General features: G+C 38.5%; 1 protein-coding gene across 5 annotated transcripts in view; it reads left to right on the forward strand.

Moving 5' to 3' along the window:
• Nucleotides 1–20,401, forward strand: part of ATE1 (arginyltransferase 1) — an 85,376-nt gene that overhangs the window by 29,210 nt on the left and 35,765 nt on the right. For all 5 annotated transcript variants that reach the window (XM_066621142.1, XM_066621143.1, XM_066621146.1 and 2 more), the window contains exons 8-10: nt 5,251–5,283; nt 8,942–9,123; nt 12,851–12,950. In XM_066621142.1, coding sequence (XP_066477239.1) covers nt 5,251–5,283; nt 8,942–9,123; nt 12,851–12,950 — 315 coding nt within the window. The remainder of the gene's footprint in view (nt 1–5,250; nt 5,284–8,941; nt 9,124–12,850; nt 12,951–20,401) is intronic.

Raw genomic sequence — 20,401 nt, forward strand, 5'->3', positions numbered from 1 at the left:
CACTTTTGGTTTCAGTTCCGGTGGATCCTGACAGATTCTCATTCTAAAAAGTGGGTCCCGGTGCTAAAACTTTGAGAACCACTGTGTTAGGGAGTAGTTGTGAGGCGTGGTGAGGCCCGCAGATGGTGACCTTCCAGAGGGCTGTAGCAACCTCCAGGTATGTAAAAAAGCCCCTTTTTGCAGTGGTGGCACTATCCAGGTGATGCTGTTACTCCTCCCTCCGCAAATCATTACAGTGCTCCCAAACTTCATGTAAAGGTTGGAAACCACTGCCTTAGCTGTATGTATGTTAGTGGTCAATATTAAATTGATAGTATTGATACTATCTGACTGATAGTATTAATACTATCAAAACTGATAGTATTGTGAAGACATCTAAGAACGCTTGCTCTTCCTGCTGGGAACAAATGTTTGTATATTAACAGTGAGACTATTGGTTCATCCAACTCAGTATTGTTACCCTAAATGTTAGCAGCTCTTTGGGGTTTCTGTATGCAGAACATGTGCTGGCCTGCTGAGCTGAGCATCCCCCATCCTCCACTAATTTTAAGGGGATTGGATAAATTTCTGGAGGAAAAGTCCATCACAGGTTACAAGCCATGATGGGTATGTGCAACCTCTTGATTTCAGAAGTAGGTTACCTCAAAATGGCAGATGCAAGGGAGGGCACCAGAATGCCAGTCTCTTGTTGTCTTGTGTGCTTCCTCAGGCCTCTGGTGGGCCAACTGTGAGATACAGGAAGCTGGACTGGATGGGCCTTTGGCTTGATCCAGTGGGGCTCTTCTTACATTCTTATGTTCAAATTAACTTAAACTTTTGGACTTGTACTTTAATTCTAGTATCAGCTCTGAACCTCTGTTCTGGGTTACCCTGATGTTGTAGCAGATAGTCTTCATTTATTTTAATGGATTATTGATTTGACTGTTATGACTCAATTCAGACAGTATACTGAATCATGGTTTAATCCTAGTTATGCATGACACTCACAAATCTTGAACTGCCCTTAGCACACAAGCAGAAAAGTTTTTTCTACTTCCATTCTGTTTTGAATAAGCCAGGTTTTGCCTAGCAAGTCTTGCTTTGTTTTAAATAGAATTTCTAACAAACCAGGATTTAAAAAGGAGATTCAACCAAGCATATGGGGAGCAGCTGCAGCAAAAACTGGCAAATTGAAACACACATAAAATACTGTATGGTACATGACAAATGATGTGACAAGCTAGTCTGTCTTCAGGCTCTGTTGAACTCTTAATACTATGTATATGAAGCTCAATCTTGTACTTTCTCATCTACTGATGAATGAAATATTTTTTTTCTGTAAGGGATCACACAACATTGACTGTACCACAAACTTGTATGTTAAATATTCTACATTAACTTTAAATATCTTGAAAATGCCTTGAAGTAAAATGTTACATAACAGTGTCTTGAAAGTGAGCAAATATTTGAAATATGTTTCTGGCTTTTACTGACCACTGTAAAGCTGGAATTGGGAATTCTTGAGAATCTTTCTAATATCAAATATATGCTGCTTCTCCTCTAGTGCCAGGTTTTTATTTTATTTTAACTATTGATTTAAAGGAATTACTAAGGAAATTCCTAAGGAAAGGAAAGCAGTCACTTAAAAATTGGCCTTTTTCTGATCAAATCTTTGGAAAATGTCTTTACTACTTTCAGAATTCAGAGGTATAATTAGAATTTAAAAACCCACAATTTTCCCATTCTGTCATGAGTTTCCCCTCTGTGATAAAGCTTCAGATTACAGAGTCTTTTGAACACCTTGACTGTGAATGACTCTTGACAGGGGTAACTTTTATTACCACATTGTTCCCTTGTTGTCAGCAGTGGTTTAGGCTTCTAGAAGGCTCCTTTCTTAATTGTCAAAGGACTTGTCTAAATATTTACCATGCATGCATTTGTAGATTAATTAGATCTTGCTTTCAGCTATAGACATACTGAAGTAGGAGCAAATGTGGAAACAAAACTAAGTGGCCTTAATAAGAAAATCATATTATGGTTCTTTGGAACCTTGATTCAATGAATAATAAATATCTTATTTGTTTCTTTGGATGAATAGTAAATTGTGCTTCTTGAATCTCTAGTTAGTATAATTATTATAGACAATTAAAGCAGCTTAGTGTCTGGTGGCACCTTAAAGACCAATGCATTTATGAATAATAATAATAATAATAAATTTTATTTTTATCCCACCCTTCTCCCCAAAGGGACCCAGGGCGGCTTACAACATATTAAAAAAAACACAAACAGAATTAAAACATAATTTAACAGATAAAAACATATTAAAAACACATTAAGAGAAACTTATGAGCCTTTATGAAGGCAAACATAAATGAGCAGAGCACATGTGGTGGGGGCAAAACTATAAAAATATCTCCCCATGTGGGCAAAAAGACATGTACTGCCTAAATTTCACATTAACCATATTGGTATGATTTATGATTTCATGCCAACATTGCTCTATGATTTCAAGGAACATAAATTCTTCCTTGGTAAATAAAACTGAATAATAAACAAGCAAAGTTCCTTAGGGTTTTTAAACTCCATATTTGCCTATATAGATTAGTTATTTAGTGGGAAAACAAGTATTTGGGGGTGTTATTATGTCTGAATCAGATCATAGCTTGTATTCACAGGATCAAATATGAGGTTATTTTCATCACAAACTGACTCTGGATGACCTTCTGGTTCATCCTGGGCTTTTGAAAGGCTTTGTATATGCATAAGATTTTGGACCAAAGTGGTTTTAGAGAACTCGATTTTCCTGACGACTTCTGAACATGGATTGGTTTGTGGTCTGTGTGCCCTTTAGGAAATAAATGAGGTGTGGGGGCTCCCAACCCCATGTGTTCCTTCTCAAGCAAATGTGGGATTGATGAGCATTTTCAGGAGACAGTTGACTGGTGGGAGTGTGGTGGGGAGAGAGACGGATGAATACTTAATGCCCCTCAACCATATCTAGGTTACTTATATTCTCCCCACCTGCTCCCTCCTGAGACTAGGTGAGGGAAACCTGGAGGGGCATGAGAGATAAGCGTGGCGGCATGTGGAAGAAGAGTTATGACCCTCCCCTCGGCCCTGGATACTGTGGTTATCTAGCTAGTATTTGCTGACCCATTTTGGTTAACCACAGTCTTTTGTGCATGTTGGGTTGCAACTGAGATTTTTGCACAGTGTATGGACAGAGTTACCTTATGTGGAAGGAGAGTTCCACTCATGGAATGAATCTGTCCATATGTGCAACTGTATGAAGTTATCTGTTCCCATAGAGAGAACTTTGGATATAGTCCAAATGCACAGTGCTGTGTGTGTATTTGGTGAGAGACAGAAATCAAAACTCTCTGAAAAAATTAAGCCTTTTTCAAATGGCAGTCTACTCTCCATTACTACTCTCCATACTGCCCAAATTGAATCTCATGACTTTAATCATGGTATGCTACTTTTCATGCAGATTTATTCAGTATTATTTGTGGCACCTTGCTGTTATATTTTAAAATAAGTGCTTTCAGGACATATGATCAGTAGAACTGCTTTTATTTCAGCAGTAATTCAGTATTTATCTTTACTGTGGTAATAGTTTTAAGCTGTAGTGACATGATCTCCAATACAAATGACAAGTGATTAAAAATTTGTATCACAAACTGCTCTGCTGAAATGATTCAGAATTGGATGAATCCATATAACAGTCATTCTATGAGTGTAGTTTATCTTAATTTTTCCTTATGATCTATTCTTGGTAGGAACTTAGCATGGGAAGAAATCAAGCTCTTCTAATGCAGCCTTCTCTCGAAAGGCAGGCCCATGTACTAAGCAGCTGCCAACAGTTCAGCTTACATAATTGTTAGGATTGCTTGGAAGTCTGGCCTGAGCAGGAGCAAAAATTGAGCCATAGAGTCCTGTTTCAGATATTTAGGCCACCTTTGTATGATGCTGGGGTGCACCTTCTTCCATAATGAATTGTGAGCCATTTTGGAACAGGGTGCCATTTAGTTATTTGATTTTTCTCTGTAAACTACTTTGAATCTTTTTGTTGAAAAGTGGTATGTTGTAACACGTGAACCAGGTACTTAATACAAGGGCCTGCTTGTGTGAAGTCTGTTTATATTCATTTCTTCAATGTCGCCCTTTATTTTTGAAGGGAAAACATTGTAGCAGCAAAGGGTGCCTGCCTCATCATGCATGTGATGGAAATGCACCACTCCACCATGAAAAGGCAGACTATCTAAACCAGGGTTGAGTCTTCCAAGCAAAATATTACTAAGCGGCAGATTATATTGGTGGTTCCTGATACTTGAGAGAATAGAAGAAAATCACCACCCAAGATAATTCAAGGAAGAAACTCTGGTTCAGCATTAGTGGTGAACAGCTGAGGACCTCTGATCACTTAGAAAGATATCAGATTACAGCATAAATGTTGCCTTAAGCCCATTCATGTTCTTTAATGCCACAACTGTTTCATTTGATTATCCCACAAATTTAAGGCACTACTTAGTTAAAATCTTCTGTCAAGTGGCAGGAAGTTGTCACTTCCTGTCTTACTGCTCTAATGAATATATGTATTTTAATGGATTTTTACTCCACCTTTCTCCCTTGGTATGAGCACTCAAGGAAGCTTACAATCATTTTAAAACAATAAAAAATAGACACAATAAATAAAACAAAGCATTAAAAACAATAAAATTCCCAATGGATCAGCTTCTATTAAATACCAGTCAAATAGTGTCCAAGAGTCACTGTCAGCATTTGCCATCAAAGGCCATAATTCACCATCTAAACAAAAATGTCTTCAGTCCCAGCTGAAAAATCTCCAAGAAGGGAGGGAGCAGTTCTTAATTCCAAGGGGAGGGAATTCTATGATTGAGGTGCCACCACTGAAAAGTCCCAGTTCCTCACCACCACCCCCTTCACCTCCATGAGTGGTGGTAAAGATTTAAATGTAGTACACAAGTTACTACTTTATTCATGTTACGAGGTGACTTTGCATACATGATTTCTACGGTTGATTGAAAATGCAACTTTGAAACTATTTGCAGATGTAATCCTCATATGTATTCTCATTTATACTAATAAAGTATTAATAAAAGTTGCATTTTTGTAAATCATATAGTTTTTTAGGAATGAATGTATTTCAGATGAAGTCGTATTGACTTTTGTTTCTTTCTCTCTTTTGTGCATGTTTTATTCATACTGAACATCCATACTCTGCTGTTCTGATAAATATCCAAAATACAGTTCACAAGATTCCTCTGTGACTCTCCACTTGAGGTAAGAAATCTACTGTATCACTACATGCTCGTAGTGTCAGTAAAATTATAGTTTGTCTCCTGTACCTGATGTCTGTAGTGTATTATAAATGTTCATAGGTGCAATAGATTTTCCACTCCCTATTTGACTTTCTTGAATCAAATTTGCTGAGATCCAAATGAAAATGCTAGTCATTCTTTTGCATACAAAGGTTGAAACACACAATCTTTACTCAGCCTTGTGTTTCTACCTGTTCCTTGTTAACAGCAGATGGGCTTTTTTTGGCACTTATTGAGCACTTGATTAGCATCTTAGCTGTAAGTATAACTAATGGCGGTAGCTGACTACCTTAAAAAAGCTGTGGGTATATCTGTCGACTGCATGGCTATAAATGGATTTCTGATACACAGTTTTGGGAAAGTCAAGTATGGTATGCAAGAACTGGATGTGCTAATAATCTGATTATGCCAACATTACTTTTAGAAGATATTGAAATGGAACCTTGTGGGTGTTGATTGTTTTGTCAGTATAGATTGGCCCTTGGTATCTACGGGGATCTGTTTCTGACCCCCACAGATACCAAAATCACTGGATACTGAAACTGGTGGAGGGGCCCTCGTAGGACCTTCTAATGCAACTAGAAGTGCCTTTCAGTCACACCTGGAGGTGTTCTGAGGCAAGGAGAAGCTGTGCCCGGTCTCCTCACACCTCAGCCTGCCAGAGAGGCAGCCTCTGAGAGGCACTGACAGTTCTTCCCTTCCTTTAAAAGTGTATCCCCAGTATCTGCTGGGGGGTCCAGAACGGAATCTCCAAAGATAGGGGGCTACACCTATATTTGAAAAAAATGGTATGTTCCTCTTCCAAAAGGATGAAAATCCCTGATTAACTATAATTTCAATAGGTGATTTTTGATTGGATATGTGTATAGTATACACAGAAAAACTGACCCCTAGTAGTAGCTCAAATCAGATAAGTGGGTGTATGATAAATGAGCTTATTGTTATCCTTTCTTTTTTGTTATCACTTCAAAATGATTAATGGGGTCATCAAGGGATTTTAAAAGCATATGGACTTAAAAGGTTTAAATGCAGCAAGGATTATTTCTCTTTCTGATTTTGCAAAATATCAATGCAAATTCATTCCTTTCTCAGCATGTTATCTGATTTTTCTTCTTAAAACAATGTTTGGCTTTCTTGATTATTTGTAGTTTTCTGATCTGTTTAATCATCCGTAATATGGATGTTTAGAACTCTATCAAAAAAGGATTGATGAGGCCCAGGGCTGATGGTAGCAGCCATGAGCACTGATGAGTCTTTACTGGTACTAACGGATGTGGAATATACATTGCATACTGGTATTTTCAATATTGGACAGTGGAGATAGTTCATGGGCAGATCACTGTGGGAACAAATGGGGTCCTGTTGAGGTTTAGTGTATATATACAAGTAGAGAAGCAGCTATTTATATTATATATGTGTACATTAGGAGGGAAAGTTTGTTTGGGGATCTCCTCTTGCCCAGCCTCCTATCCCTTCCAGCGTACTAAAGGCTTTAGCCCTCAGTCTATTTTTTGGATGCTTTCACAATCCACTATAATACAACTTTTTTTTTGCAAAAAATAAATTTGAAATTATCAAAATAGGATGCATACTTCATAAACTTTGGATTCTTACCTTTTAAAAATGCACTTTAATCATCTTAAAAACAGAAATCTAGGGTTGATGAATAAGTAGTGATTCTTGGGGTCAAGACTTCGGATTGCTCTGTTTCTAATGGGTAAGAGGACTTTGTTGTAGGTCTTAAAGAGTTAACTACCAAATGCGTGTAATGAAATTGTCAGGTTATAGTAATTGCACTAGTAATTTGATATGTTGCTGTTTGAATGAAGCCATGTGTGGAGAGTGTGTTTCTTTGCTCTGCTGAATCAGCCTCCCACCCCTTTAACATTCTGGCAACCTGAAGGCTATGAAGGCTAATCGGGATCATTAGACTTAATAGGGAAAGAGCTTTTATCACCTCGTCAAGTCAGGCAGCAGATTTCCATTATTTTCCTTTATTTTGTTGGCGGCTTGGATGCTTAAGTACACTTCCCTGTAAGGTTGATGCCATTTCCCCCCCCCCCCTGTTTTTTATTGACATTTTGAATCTTGAATTGAATTTTGTGTGGCACCACTTGCACATGTTTTCAATTAGATGAAGCTAAATAAAAAGTTGCAAAGTCAAGGCCAGCAGGATTTTAGAAATTCTGTGTATTAAAACAAACTTCTTATGCTAGCCACAAAGTGTGCACAATCTACATTTATACCATAAATAATTTCAAAAGAAAACTAGAGCTTGTGTAAGCTTGTTCTCAAGCTTAATGTGTTCTGTGCCTCCTAACTAATTTAATGGAACCAATTTTTGGCAGTGGATTATGATTTGAATCTGAGATTTACAGGTTGATTCTCATTATTCCTGAGTGTTCCCTTCCAAGAAAAAAAATGCACTATAGCAAATCAATTTAAAAAATAACGTTTCTTTGCTCATGTGATTTAAAAACAACCTTGCAGACCTTTGTGATGTTAAGATAGAGTCATTAAGACAATCCAACAATCAGTCGCTCTCAAGGTGCTTAGAAAGGCTTCACTCCTACCCCTCTCTTCACCAATGCAAAGTATCTTTCTTTCACCTGGCAAAGGTCAAAAGGTGCTCAGGGGGAAGGGAGGGGTCTTTGGCTGAAGTTGCCTGAAGAGAGAATGATTGATGGGTTGTCAGCCTGCTGCTCATTGTTAAATGACTGTTTTCCTTTAATTTAAAGGGCGCTTTTCATTGCATTGAGAGAGAAAAATCTATGGATGATAAGGTTATACCTGTAATGGTTTGCATGACTGTCTCTCTCTACAACAATAAGAAAAGCGGTTTTTTTAAAACTGTGATTTAAAAGGGATGCATTTCCCCCCTTTTCCAGGGATCAGTGCTTTCCTTCTCATTTGCAGTGGCCATTCATGTTGAGTCAAATCTATGTATAAAAAATTCGTGTATAGCAAGGCTGAACCTGTACAGCCCAATCCTATCCTTGGCAACCACTGTATCCAGCAGCCCCACCAAGGCTGCTGGAGATCTCCTCAGGGGGACTTTCATTCCCTTACCTTGAGCTAAGCCATAGGCCCTGCAGTAGAGCTTCTCATGTCTGCGCCAGCTATTTTGCTGGCGCAAAGGAGGGAACCTCTGTGTCGGGCTTTTCAGCCCAACAGGGAGGATAGGATCTGGCAGAGCAGGGCGCTAGCTGTCCCACTCCCTGGGCTGGTTCCTTCCCCCACCCCGCCACCCAGTGCGATTTACCTCTGGGTACTCCTGTAGCATCCTCCAACTGGAGGAGAACTTGCTCAATAGACAATCTATTGAAAAATAGTTAAATCATTTCTCCCCAACTCTTTTTTAGATGAATGAAAACAAAATTAATGAACTCTTAGTAAATTTGCAGATACCAATTAGCTAACAAGGACATAATTCAATTTTGTTCATAATTATTTAGAAGTTTTTTTCAGACTAACTTTCTTCTACCAAAGAAGAGAATGAGACTGCCTTCCTTAATTGCAAACTTTTTGTTCTAAATTTTATTCTTTCCTGTTTAAAGATAATGGAAATTTTTTAATAACCTAATGATTATAAAATGTTAATTATGTTTTGTACCAACTAGGCTGAAAACCCATCAAATGGCCCTGATTGTGGCTATGGTTCTTTCCACCAGCAGTATTGGTTAGATGGGAGGATAATTGCTGTGGGTGTAATTGACATCCTTCCAAAGTGTGTGTCCTCTGTGTATCTCTACTATGATCCAGTTTACTCTTTTCTGTCTTTGGGAGTCTACTCTGCATTAAGGTAAGTGAGATTAAGTACATAGTCTTTTAATTTATTGGTATTCAAAATAGAGATTTAAACAATAGATTGAGACTAACCTTCACATTCGAGGCTGTTTAGCTTTATTATTTTCAAGTTTACATCAGAGGTCCTAATTTTAAATTTGTGCTGTGTTTGAAGGATTAACATTAGTTTTTCATTATTTAGTTCAATTCCATTTAATCTGCTTTAGAAGATGAGACTCACTTCTATGAGAATCAGAAGTGAGACATGTGATCAGAGCAGTCAGTTGTTGCAGGTTTTGCTGGGTCTTTTCAGTTTCAAACTGCAGTTGAACATATACATGCTGGACTGTTTCTGCGTATTAAAACCAAAATGAGCATGTTATGTAGGAACATTATTGCTTACCTTCCTCCATGCTAATTCTAGAATCCTCATAACATACCAGTCATGTATGTACAGTGAATTTTTAAATATAAAACTTAATAAGCCTTTAATGTGAGAGAGGTAGAAATGACAGAGCATCCAAGTGTGCACTTGCAGTTTGAATTGGAATAGTTCAAAAGACAGCTCAATCTTACCTGAAATCCTGGGCAATGATACAACGGCACCAGCGTGAACTAATCTGCGTCCTGGGCAGGAATTTTAGCTGCTAGAGGGTAAGGGTGAAAGGGTAAGCCCCAGCCAGTTCCAATGGGGCTACTTGGACCTGCATCAGCAAAATCTCTGGCACAAGTCCATGTTACCCTATGTTAGCAGGTCAGGCCTGGGAAAGGTGGGATACAGTGCCCGTCTGCACGACCAATCCCAATCTGCCTACCCCTGCCCTGTTGCCACCCTCTCTGCCTCCTCCCCACCCTCCCTCATCCCATTCCACCTCTGCACTACTCAGTGTGGAGCTTACCTTCCCAGTGCATGCTGCTTCTTACCCTGGACTGTGTGGAGAGGCTTCAGCCTTCCCTCCATTGGACCCAAATGGTGTGCTGTTGCAACATGCTTTATGGCATGTTTCTGACAGTCTGCACTGGCAGAGTCATTGCTCCATCAGTGTACAGGCACTGTTTTCCATGGCTGTTTTGATCATGTGTTCCAGGTCTTGCTGTCATATGTAGAAGTCTCATCTTGAATTTACATTGAATGTCCAGAGAGAGTTTATTGAAGAGATAATGTATCTCTTGGATGTGTACCCTGTCACTTTTTCTCCAAAATGAGTTGACTATAACATCTAATCTAAGCTTTACTGTGTTTATCTGATCTATTTCCATGACGAATAAGAGGCTTGTTGTGGCATTGAGATGATGAAAGTTCGGCATCACTTATTTGAAGTGCTTGGGGCCAGAAGTATTTTGGATGTTGGATTTTTCTGTGGTTTGGAATACTTGCATATACATAATGAGAGATCTTGGGGTTGGGGTCCAAGCCTAAAAACAAAATTGATTTCTGATTCAAAATACCCCTTATACACATAGCCTGACAGTAATTTTATATAATATTTTTAATAATTTTGTGTATACAACACAGTTTGTGATTTTATTTCTTTAGGCAAAAAAATAAGTTATGCTGGTACTCAAAAAAGTTCCTTATTTTGGAATTCTAGATAAGGGATGCCCAACCTCTACTACATTCTGATAAACATAATGCGGTCTGGATCAGATATCTCCTTTGAACAAGCTAGAAAGATTCACATGTCTGAGACTCCTGCTGGATTGCAATTTCCCATTTCTGTTGAGAAATGCTCTGTGGTTGTATATTCTTTCTGTTCCTGGTCTTTATTCAAGACTTTATTCAAGGCGGTTTACACAGGCAGGCTTATTAAATCCACGCAGGGATTTTTACAAATTGAAAGAAGGTTCTTTCTTTCAAGAACCACTACATTCAAGGTGTTACACTCCGATCTTGTTTAACATTCTGGCCTCCATCCTCCCACGCTCCAAGCAGATGGAACAGCTCAGCTGCAGCTTGCCAGCTGCTTCAAGGTCGCACGGTGCCGGTGGCCTCGAACTGGCGACCTTGTGGATGTTAATCTTCAGGCAAATGGAGGCTCTACCCTCTAGACCAGACCTCCTGCCCATCTTAAGTTTGCTGCCTTTATACAGGCATCCAAATAGAAAGTTTTTTTAAAAAATTATTGGAACTGGCCATTATGTTGATCACAACCTTTCTCATCTATTTGCATACATATTTCATCAGGAGTGCTGTAAATAGTTATATTTTGATATTGTCTCACTTGATAATAAACTAACATGTGCAGTGTATTGGAATGCCTGAAGTGCTTTTCATTTTTGTGTATAGTAAACCTGAGGCAGACTTGGTATGCTTCCATGGGTCAGATAGCTGAGAAGCCAGCTTGTTAAACCATGCATAAGAAGCAGTAAATATGAACTCCCTCCAGGATTATAAGGCCTAATGTGGACTTACTTCTTCAAGAATGTTAGGAATTAAGAGCTCTTAGGAAGCAGTGATGGAACTTGATACCATACAAGCTGTTACCAATTTTACTCAGAACTGAAAAGGTTTGCTTGCTCTTGTTAGCATTATTACTCTTTGTTATACACTTAAAGGCATACTGTGGGCTTCCCAATATCTTAATGACCCTTTAAAAAGTGGCTCACTATCTAAGAATAGAAGGCAGGTAATAATGCAGCATGTTGTAATTTCATGACATGGTCATGCACGCAAAAGACAAAGATGATTCGTTTAGAAAGAAGTGTGATGTCTTGACTTTGCCCAGAAGGTAAAAACTGTCACCATATAAAATGCGCCTTAAATAATGAAGCCAGTATATTGATTGGCTCCTGAATTTATGGCTAATTTATTGGTTCCTGAAATTATGCATTAGTTCCTGCAGCTTACTCAAAACTTCTTCAGGTTTGCAGTGGTCTATACTAGAGACATAATGGCACTGAAATGTGTTATCAACTCTATTTTTACTAATGGAGACCTTTAATTTTCATCTTTTTCTGTGGAACGTTGATGAGTGCCACAATGAGACTTGGATGACTCTGTCCCAAGTTTATTTGTCATGTTAAAGACATTAGTCATGAGTAAGTTTCAATGATTTAACTCTTAAGAAAAAATGAAGGAAATCTCGAAGTCACACAGCCTTCACTTTCGTACTGAGAAACTAATGAGTGATGCCATGGGGAAAACTGGAGAACCACAGGTAGTCTGCCTGCCTCAGAACTGAATAACAAAAAGAAAATACAGCAATTTTCTTCAAAAAGGATGAGCACAGAACAAGGACTCGCTAGATATGGAAAATAGCATTTGCTGCACATGGATAGGTATTTGCATGTAAATTACTAAAACGTGCTAGAAGCTTCTCCTTGAAACTTGTTGGTTTAAAATTCTCTGAAGTATGCATGCACTGTCTTAACCCGGCTGAATACAATGGCTAGGCCTGATTTCTATAGTGTGTCAGTGCATGAATATTAACAAGAAACCTGTTAAAGGGTGCCTTTAATCACTTGCAATTTGAATTTCAGATTAGCTCCTTGGCAGGACAACATGCAGAATTGGCTCTTTAAGTAAAAGAATGTTTGGTTTTGTTGAATTTTTATATAGAACTGTCTCTTCGTTTATTATTCTCATTCTTTACTTACTTGTAATCATTCCTTTAACATAGGCCAAACTTTAGGTCATTTTTGCTTTATTTCCATACCTTTTAAAATAAGAGTGGCTTGCATCTGTGAACTCATCTATTCAATATTATCTTTTTATCCCTGAAGAATTATTGCTTCTTTTACAGGGAAATTGCTTTTACTAGGAAACTTCATGAAAAGGCTTCTGACCTAAGCTATTACTACATGGGGTTTTACATTCATTCATGTCCTAAAATGAGATATAAGGTAAGACTAAAGTCACTTTATTTGTAAGTCTGAATTCAGTCTGATGCGTTTGAGTGTTTTATGTGGATATGAAAGCCTTGTATATTCCCATTGACTTCCTCCCTGCTTTAACTTGGCCGGAATTGGACTGGCTGCTGTTCAGTTTGGTTTCAGTATAAAAGTCTTTTACAGCTCAGTCTGCTTAAGATTTAAGGAATGAGAGTTAAAGAACTAAGCAACTAGTTCTGCATGTCAAAGGGGATGATGGGCTTCAGTTTCTCAGAATTCCCCTTTCCACACTAGCAGGCCACTTTTGAAATTCAGGGAGTTTCCAAAAGCAGCTTGTAGCACTGCAGAAGAATCTACTGTTTAGAGAAAAATGCAACCATTTCTTTGGTATGTCCAAGCTCTGGGTTGTTCCTAAACTAGCTCTTTGGGCCCTAGCCATTTTTTTCAGAGTTGCCATTTTTGTTCATCACTTATTTAGCATATTTTAAATCTTTCACATACTCCAGTCTTAATTTACAGTCTTGTAGTTGCCCGTTGCTGTGTTCCTCCTTCCTTTGGGGTCAAGCAGGTGGCAAATTGTCACTTTCCTGTATTTGCTGTCTGAAGCAGCATGCTTTACCCCACTTCATGATAGGGCCAGATCTGGATAAGAGTAAAAATATTTGCCTGTATGAAGTGGGCATCCTTCAGTCTCGGAAGACTATGGTGTCGTGCTCTGAATGGTGGTTCTGGAACAGAGTGTCCTCTCCAGTGCGCGAAGCCTGTGTAAAGTAGGTATGGACGATAGGCTGTTACCCATGCAGCAAATCCCCCCTCTCCACGTTGCTGAAATGGTCCAATGCAAAGGCAGAGGCCAATACGGTTGGTTCCAGCGGCGTCGCAGGAGTTGCCAGAACATGACTGTGTTCAGCCATGAACTGCCTCAGGGACTCCGGCTCCGGATTTTGCCTCGAGGTTGACTTCTGAAGCCTTTTCCATAACTGGATGTAGCCACAAGGCAGTGGAGGTTTGGGATCAGAGTTTTCCTTCTCTCAGATGAGCTGCCTTCCCAGGCTGACGAGTCCAATCTACCTGGTGGCTGTTTAGTCGCCTCTTACGACAAGTACAGCCAAACTGAGGGCCTATTCTTATCCCCAGCCCCCAGGGGATATAATGTCATTTGATGAGGAAGGAATTCATTACAGTTCTGGCCATTACTGTTGAGGTTTTTGTATTTGTTTCATTGTTTTCAGTGTTATTTTGTTAACCATCATGGGATCCATTGGGTTGAAAGGCAGGCACTTTATAAAGTGTAAATAATAAATAAAACGTCTAAATACTTTTGGTAAGAAGTAGGTCTGAAGGAGAAATGGGATGCATAGTTTTTGCTGGAAGACTTGTGACCTCTCCAAAACACTTTGACTGCATAGTTAAATGTTTGTAAACATCCACTGTGGAACAGTGCATTTCTTATAGATGTTTCTTCCAAATGTTAGTTTGAAGCAATAACTGAAAATGTGCTTTCTTTTATGGCTGTCCTGAGCTTAAGAAGAACCTTAGAAATTTAATACTTTTGATGGAAGGGATAGTTCACATATAATAGTTAACATCTTTGCATTTACTGTAGTTTAGATATTCTCCCTAACATAAAACTCTATGCTAATTCCTTTGATCGTTAAAAAATATCAGTTAGTTCTTGTATAAAGTTTTCTCTTGGCTTGGCTAGGCTATGAAAACTTCCTTCCAGCTCAAATTGAGCTTCTCGCCAATTATTAAGGTACAGTGGTATTTCAGAATGTGCTACCAGCTGCTGAGCAAGACAAAATATTGTCCTGACAAAATGCATTTTTAGTGGTAATCTGGCTTTTCCATCAAAAAATTTGATACTCTGTCCACAAATACTGTGGCTATATGCTGATCCAGCTTTTGGCATATATTGTCAGTATGAAATAGTCTCTGTGAATGTGACTTTACTGGAATGACAAAAAGCATTTAAGTTAGTAAAGGTCTGGTAAGAAATTGAATGACTAAAGAGAACTATTTTGACCCTGTTAAACATGCAATGATAGTTCAGTCAAAGGGAGTTCAGTTGGATTCCATCATATGTCCATAAATTCTTTTTCTTTTGATAAGTACATTTTAAATGTATTTATTTACTTGTTGTTCTATCCTGCTTTTCTCTCTGAAGGGCACCCAAAGCAATTTACAGAACCATAAAATCCTATTTAAAACTATAATTTAAAATATAAATGTAAAAACATCCTTTAAATATCAGGTAAAATAATCAGGCAAATGGCTTCTATTGCCATTTACCAGCAATGGGATTAATACTGGCACCCAAAACCAGTATTAATCCTAATATTCGGGCAGAATGTTTTGTAGCATTGTTCCTTTTACTCCCGATGTCTCTTTCTCATTAGAAAATTTATAAAAGAATTAAGACCTATGCTTTTTCGAGTAATGAATTCTTAATATGCTTATATTTTGCTGTAGTAGAAAGTAGAGTCCATGACATGGCAGTAGAGTCATGGCACAACTGGACATAATGGTCCATAGTAATGCTTCAGTGCCCAGTATTATGAATGGATCGCCTTGTGATCTTTGCTGTGAAGACCTCAGATGTAGTGGTCTGTAGTCTCAATATAGTTTTTGCCTTACAGTTATAAAAGTAAACATGAGTCTTCTGAAAATGTCTCTGTGCCCATAGTCCTCTTGATGTATGGAGGAAAATTTGGGACAATTGGGTGTCAAATAGTTCTGTATGATTATTGTGAGTTTGTCAACCAGTTTGCCCTGCATGTTTTCGTTTTAGTGCTGTTTTGATTCTGGTGCATTAGACAAGGATGAAGCACAAAATATCAGAAGACGTTTCCTTCTAACAATGACTGCTACTTTGTTAAACGGAAAGTTATTTTGTATATGAAAACTGGTCTGGGTGATATATAGACCTATTTAAATTTAATTGCTTAATCACTAAATTGGTGAAAAGATGGATGCTCTCATAAAACATTTCTTGATAGTCCTAGAGATGATTGCCTGAACCTTAACAGGAATGTGATTTGACACAATACTTTCTAGATTAGTACTATTACTTTCTAGGAGTTGACCAGGATGATCTGGAAGCCAAGCATTCCTCTGTTGTTGTTCTTTGGAGTACTAACTGGTGTTTGCATGAAACTGAATCCCAGAAAAGGGAGAGGAGGATTGATGATAGCAATTTCCTTCGTCTGAAAGATTTCTCTTTGCTCTCTGACATGATACTTGGACTATTTTGCAGTATTGGAAATATAGATGGATATTATCTAATGTACTTGAGCCCTTATGGTGGGCTGAAGGTCAGGTGGAAAAGGCTTGTATGATCAACCTCATCTGTGTAGTTGCTGTATTTGAGCATTTGTTTTGCATTTCAGTCCAACAAAGATTGTCAGTTTACGGAAGATCAATAAAACCATAACAATATAGTTTAGCAACACAGCAGACAAAAATACCAGCATAAGACAGGCTTAAAGCTGGTAGATAGAAATGTCGTGGAATAATGAAGGTCTTCATCTGGGTGTGATGTTGAAAGGACAGCAAATTCTGTCTCGGGCAGGCCTTTCTGCAGCCCAGGCACTGCAGTTGGAAAGGACCCATCACTGGTCACCATACCTTTCACCAACAATGGTAGGGTAACTCAGAAGAATCTGAGAACAATTTTAATATCCTGGTAGGTTCTTGTGAGAAAAGGTGGTCGTTAAAGTAATTGGGGCTAAAGCCATGTATGACTTAGAAGTTAAAATGAGCACTTTGAATTGTGCTCAGAAATGGACTGGCAGTGAATGTAGTTGTAGTATTCAACATGCACTGTCCCATAGCTTAATTCTACGTGGCTGCAGTAACATCCACATGGATGTGTGCAAAGTAGACTTCAGTGAGATGATTCCTGCGCAGTTAGTAACTCATCACTTCTAGTGTTGTAACTTAGGTGACTTAGTGTTGTGACTTAGGTGAGCATTTTCCAGTATTCAGTTTAAAGAAGAAACACACACAAAAAACACACTTGCTACTCTACAAAGATCAACAAGTGCAAACTACATTTCATGCCTTTTTTATTGTGTCCCTTTAAACTGATACCATGAGACAGCTCTATGTTCTTTTTGCTGAAAATACCTTGTTGTACGTGACCATTCTTACCACCTTTTTGTTTTGTCCTTCATTAACCTTAAGCTTTGTATAAGTTGTCAAATGATTCTAATTTTGTTTTTAAGCTCAACTTCCTTGCCCTGTGGCATTTCCCAGGCTCTCTTGGCATGTACATTTTCGTGCAAATTAGTTTAAATTTAAGCTTGTGCTTACTTTGGCCAGCTGTCTTGACTTTTCAAAAACTTTTCCATTGAGTTTGCACTTTTCTTAAAAAAAGGTATACTTAAGTGTGCAGCAGAACTAATAGTTTCTCACAATGTTGCATCTCAATATGTTGTGTTACACTGTATTCTATGGCATGAACAAGGTGTTTTGATGGGAACTTGTTCCAGATTTGCATGAAGACCACAGCAAATGTAACTATTTCAGTCCACTTCATTCTCATGATATGGCACAATATCGGAAGGAGAGAACAGTGGAACGACTTCCCAAATGTCAGAAAAGAAACAAAAGGCCAATTCATCTTTACTGTTAATCATTACGCGAAATACCTTGGATGGGTTGTGGTAATAAGCAGAGGTTTTGTTTGCTTTTGTTGTTGTTGTACTGTGCTTGAGAATCAGTTTCTGTGGTTAAGTTTTGGAGGATTCAGCATCTTCACAGGAGCACTGAAAGCTTGTACAGTAGTAGCCTGCAACTCCACATCCGCAAAGCTAAGCACTGGCAGCCTAAATTCCCTGAACCTCTAGCTTTTTCAGTTCCCTGACTGGAATTTAGTTAACCTTTATAAACTTGGCTTTGCTGCCTAAGCAGAAGTGGAAAATCACAGCAAAGCAAAATCCCAACAGGATGTTGTAGCCACATTCTTTCGCATGTCTGCCTCTAAAACCCTGAAAGGATTGCAAATCGCTTGCCAGCCCTGCGCACAAGGCAGCTGGTCCTTCATTCATTCCTGATGGGTTCTTTAGTCAGCATCCTATTTTAGTTGACCTCAAAAGTTGATCAGCTGTTCAATGCAGCATTGGTGCTTGTTGGCACCTGTGATGTGGACTACTTTGAACTGACTGGTTGTTTCAGTGGTGGCTTGAATGTTTGCTTCCTTTAAGAATAGGTAAGATGGGCCAGCTTGAAGTTCCACATGGGTAAAAGAACGAGACATTTTAGGAACAAAGTTGCCAAGAAAGAGGATGTGAAAATGTCATTTTGACTGAAAAAGAGCTCACCGAGGTGTGACACAAATGCTATGATTGCATTAGGACCACATCAGTTAGGTTCCATTAGTGTGCATTCTATGTTCCTTCTTAATTCTTATACTGTACTTAAGAATAATTTTTAAAATAAAGAAGCTGAAAGAAATTCCAGGATTTTGTGACAGTATTTTTAGATTGTAAGCCCTTTTGGGGACGGGGAACTATCTTTTCATTCGTGTTGCATAACTGATTAAAATCAGTATGTAAAACTTTTTCAAAAGTGGTGTATAAATACTCTAAATAATAAATTGTATTTTAAAAGGGCAATGCCAAGTCCTGTGAAGAAAGTAAAGGCTGGTTAGATAATAAAAGGACTAACTAGACTTCTGAAATTATTTGAAACAAAGCTAATATCAGTCAGCTTTGTGTCAAACTTATTTAAACAGAACCTGTTAACCTTCAATCTACAGTAGTTTCCTCAAGCATTCAGGCTCCTGGCAGGCTACCTGCATGCACTATAAGCTTGCAAGCTTACAGTGACCTGTAAAAGCAAGAAACACTTTACCATGATGAACGTTTAATCAAAGTTGGTGGGTGGGAGGGCAGATCCATGGATACAGGATCTGCAGGTATGGGGCCCTGCCAGTAAATATATTTTGTAGCCCAGTGAGCGTGAATCAGCAAAGAATCAGATGGTCATTAACACGGGATTTGTGTATGCTTATTCTGGTGTTCTTCTGGAAAAATGCTCTTTTGTTCAGATTTTTTTTTCTTTTGCTGCTGTGTTTCATAAATAACTGAAATGGCCATGTGTTTGAAAACGAGGCCTTTGGGCTTTTGGGAATATACATTTTAAAGCAATGACAAGGTCAAAGGGAACCTCAGTCTATACGACAATTACTTCTGAATAGTGTGGAGCTGGTATTTAATAGTACAGTATTCATTATTTCATTTAACAGCAAACCTCTTCTGAAATCTTTTGCTACATTTTTCCTTGCTAACACCTATTCAGAAAAATTACATGGACAATCTTACACATTAGTTTGAGAGTGAGTTCTGTAAAGGTCAGTGTTTTGAATTGTGATCCATGCTGCAACAGTTCTTTTCCACTTATGTACACCCCATGCACCAACTCAGTTGAAAGGAATACCTAGATTCTGAAACATCAGTGGCCCATGTGTCTTCACATTGCAAAGAGCATTTCAAGAGCTTCTTATCAGACACTGTAAACTGAATGGCTGGCCTGCAGAAATGGGGCAGCACAACAGCAAAAAATTAGAGTGACCTCCAGACAGATGCAGAAAAAACCATTTTTTCCAAACTATTATGAGATATGTGAGAGCCTAACATGTTTTGGCTAAAAGGCTTCTTGGGAGCACTTTCTGCAACAGTGAACCTTTTCCAGTGGGGATTGTTTAATAAACTGAAGACTTGGAGCACTCTTTTCACTTTTATATACTACCCTTCCTCAAAAGATGTGTTTATCAGATATTGCATGCTCAGAAGCTGTTGCAAGTGTTGCAGTTATAGCTGCATTCAATGCTGGTAACAGGTGCATCGCTGCTGGACTACACCATGTTATAGTTTCTAGGTATATCTGTTGCTGAGACTTGGTTCCCTACTGTGGCTTGGGTTACATTAGTGTAGCTTGAATTGTGAATTTTTCTGTCATTAGACCCATATTGAAACGTATATTGAATGAGACCATATATTATATTGAATAAAAATATATTATATTGAATTAAAAAACTTATTAAATGAGATCACTGATGCATCTAGTCATTGCCTACACTGGCTGTGTTTCTCCAGGACTCAGGCAGGTGTTTCTCATCCCTACCTAAAAATGTCGTGGATCAAACTGAGGACCGTTTGTATGCAAAGACATGTTCTGTCCCTGAACTATGTCTTCTTTCCAAGCAACTTTGTGACTTCTCACTTAACAGTATTGTGGTCATGAAACATGAGACTCCATCTACCCGACAAGTCACATACCTGCTTGCATTAGAAAGCACCAGGCTCAAAAAATTGTAGCTATTAATGACTGAATGTGATGAGGAGGATGGTGCATATTGCAGAAGTGAAGGTTAACGTGGAACGGGTAGCAAAGCCCTCTCTTATGTATACTGTTTAGCTTGTTCTATGCATCTTGCTTTCTTCTGACAATCCAACTCT

Source organism: Tiliqua scincoides, chromosome 3, assembly GCF_035046505.1.
Source record: "Tiliqua scincoides isolate rTilSci1 chromosome 3, rTilSci1.hap2, whole genome shotgun sequence".
Taxonomy (NCBI): domain Eukaryota; kingdom Metazoa; phylum Chordata; class Lepidosauria; order Squamata; family Scincidae; genus Tiliqua; species Tiliqua scincoides.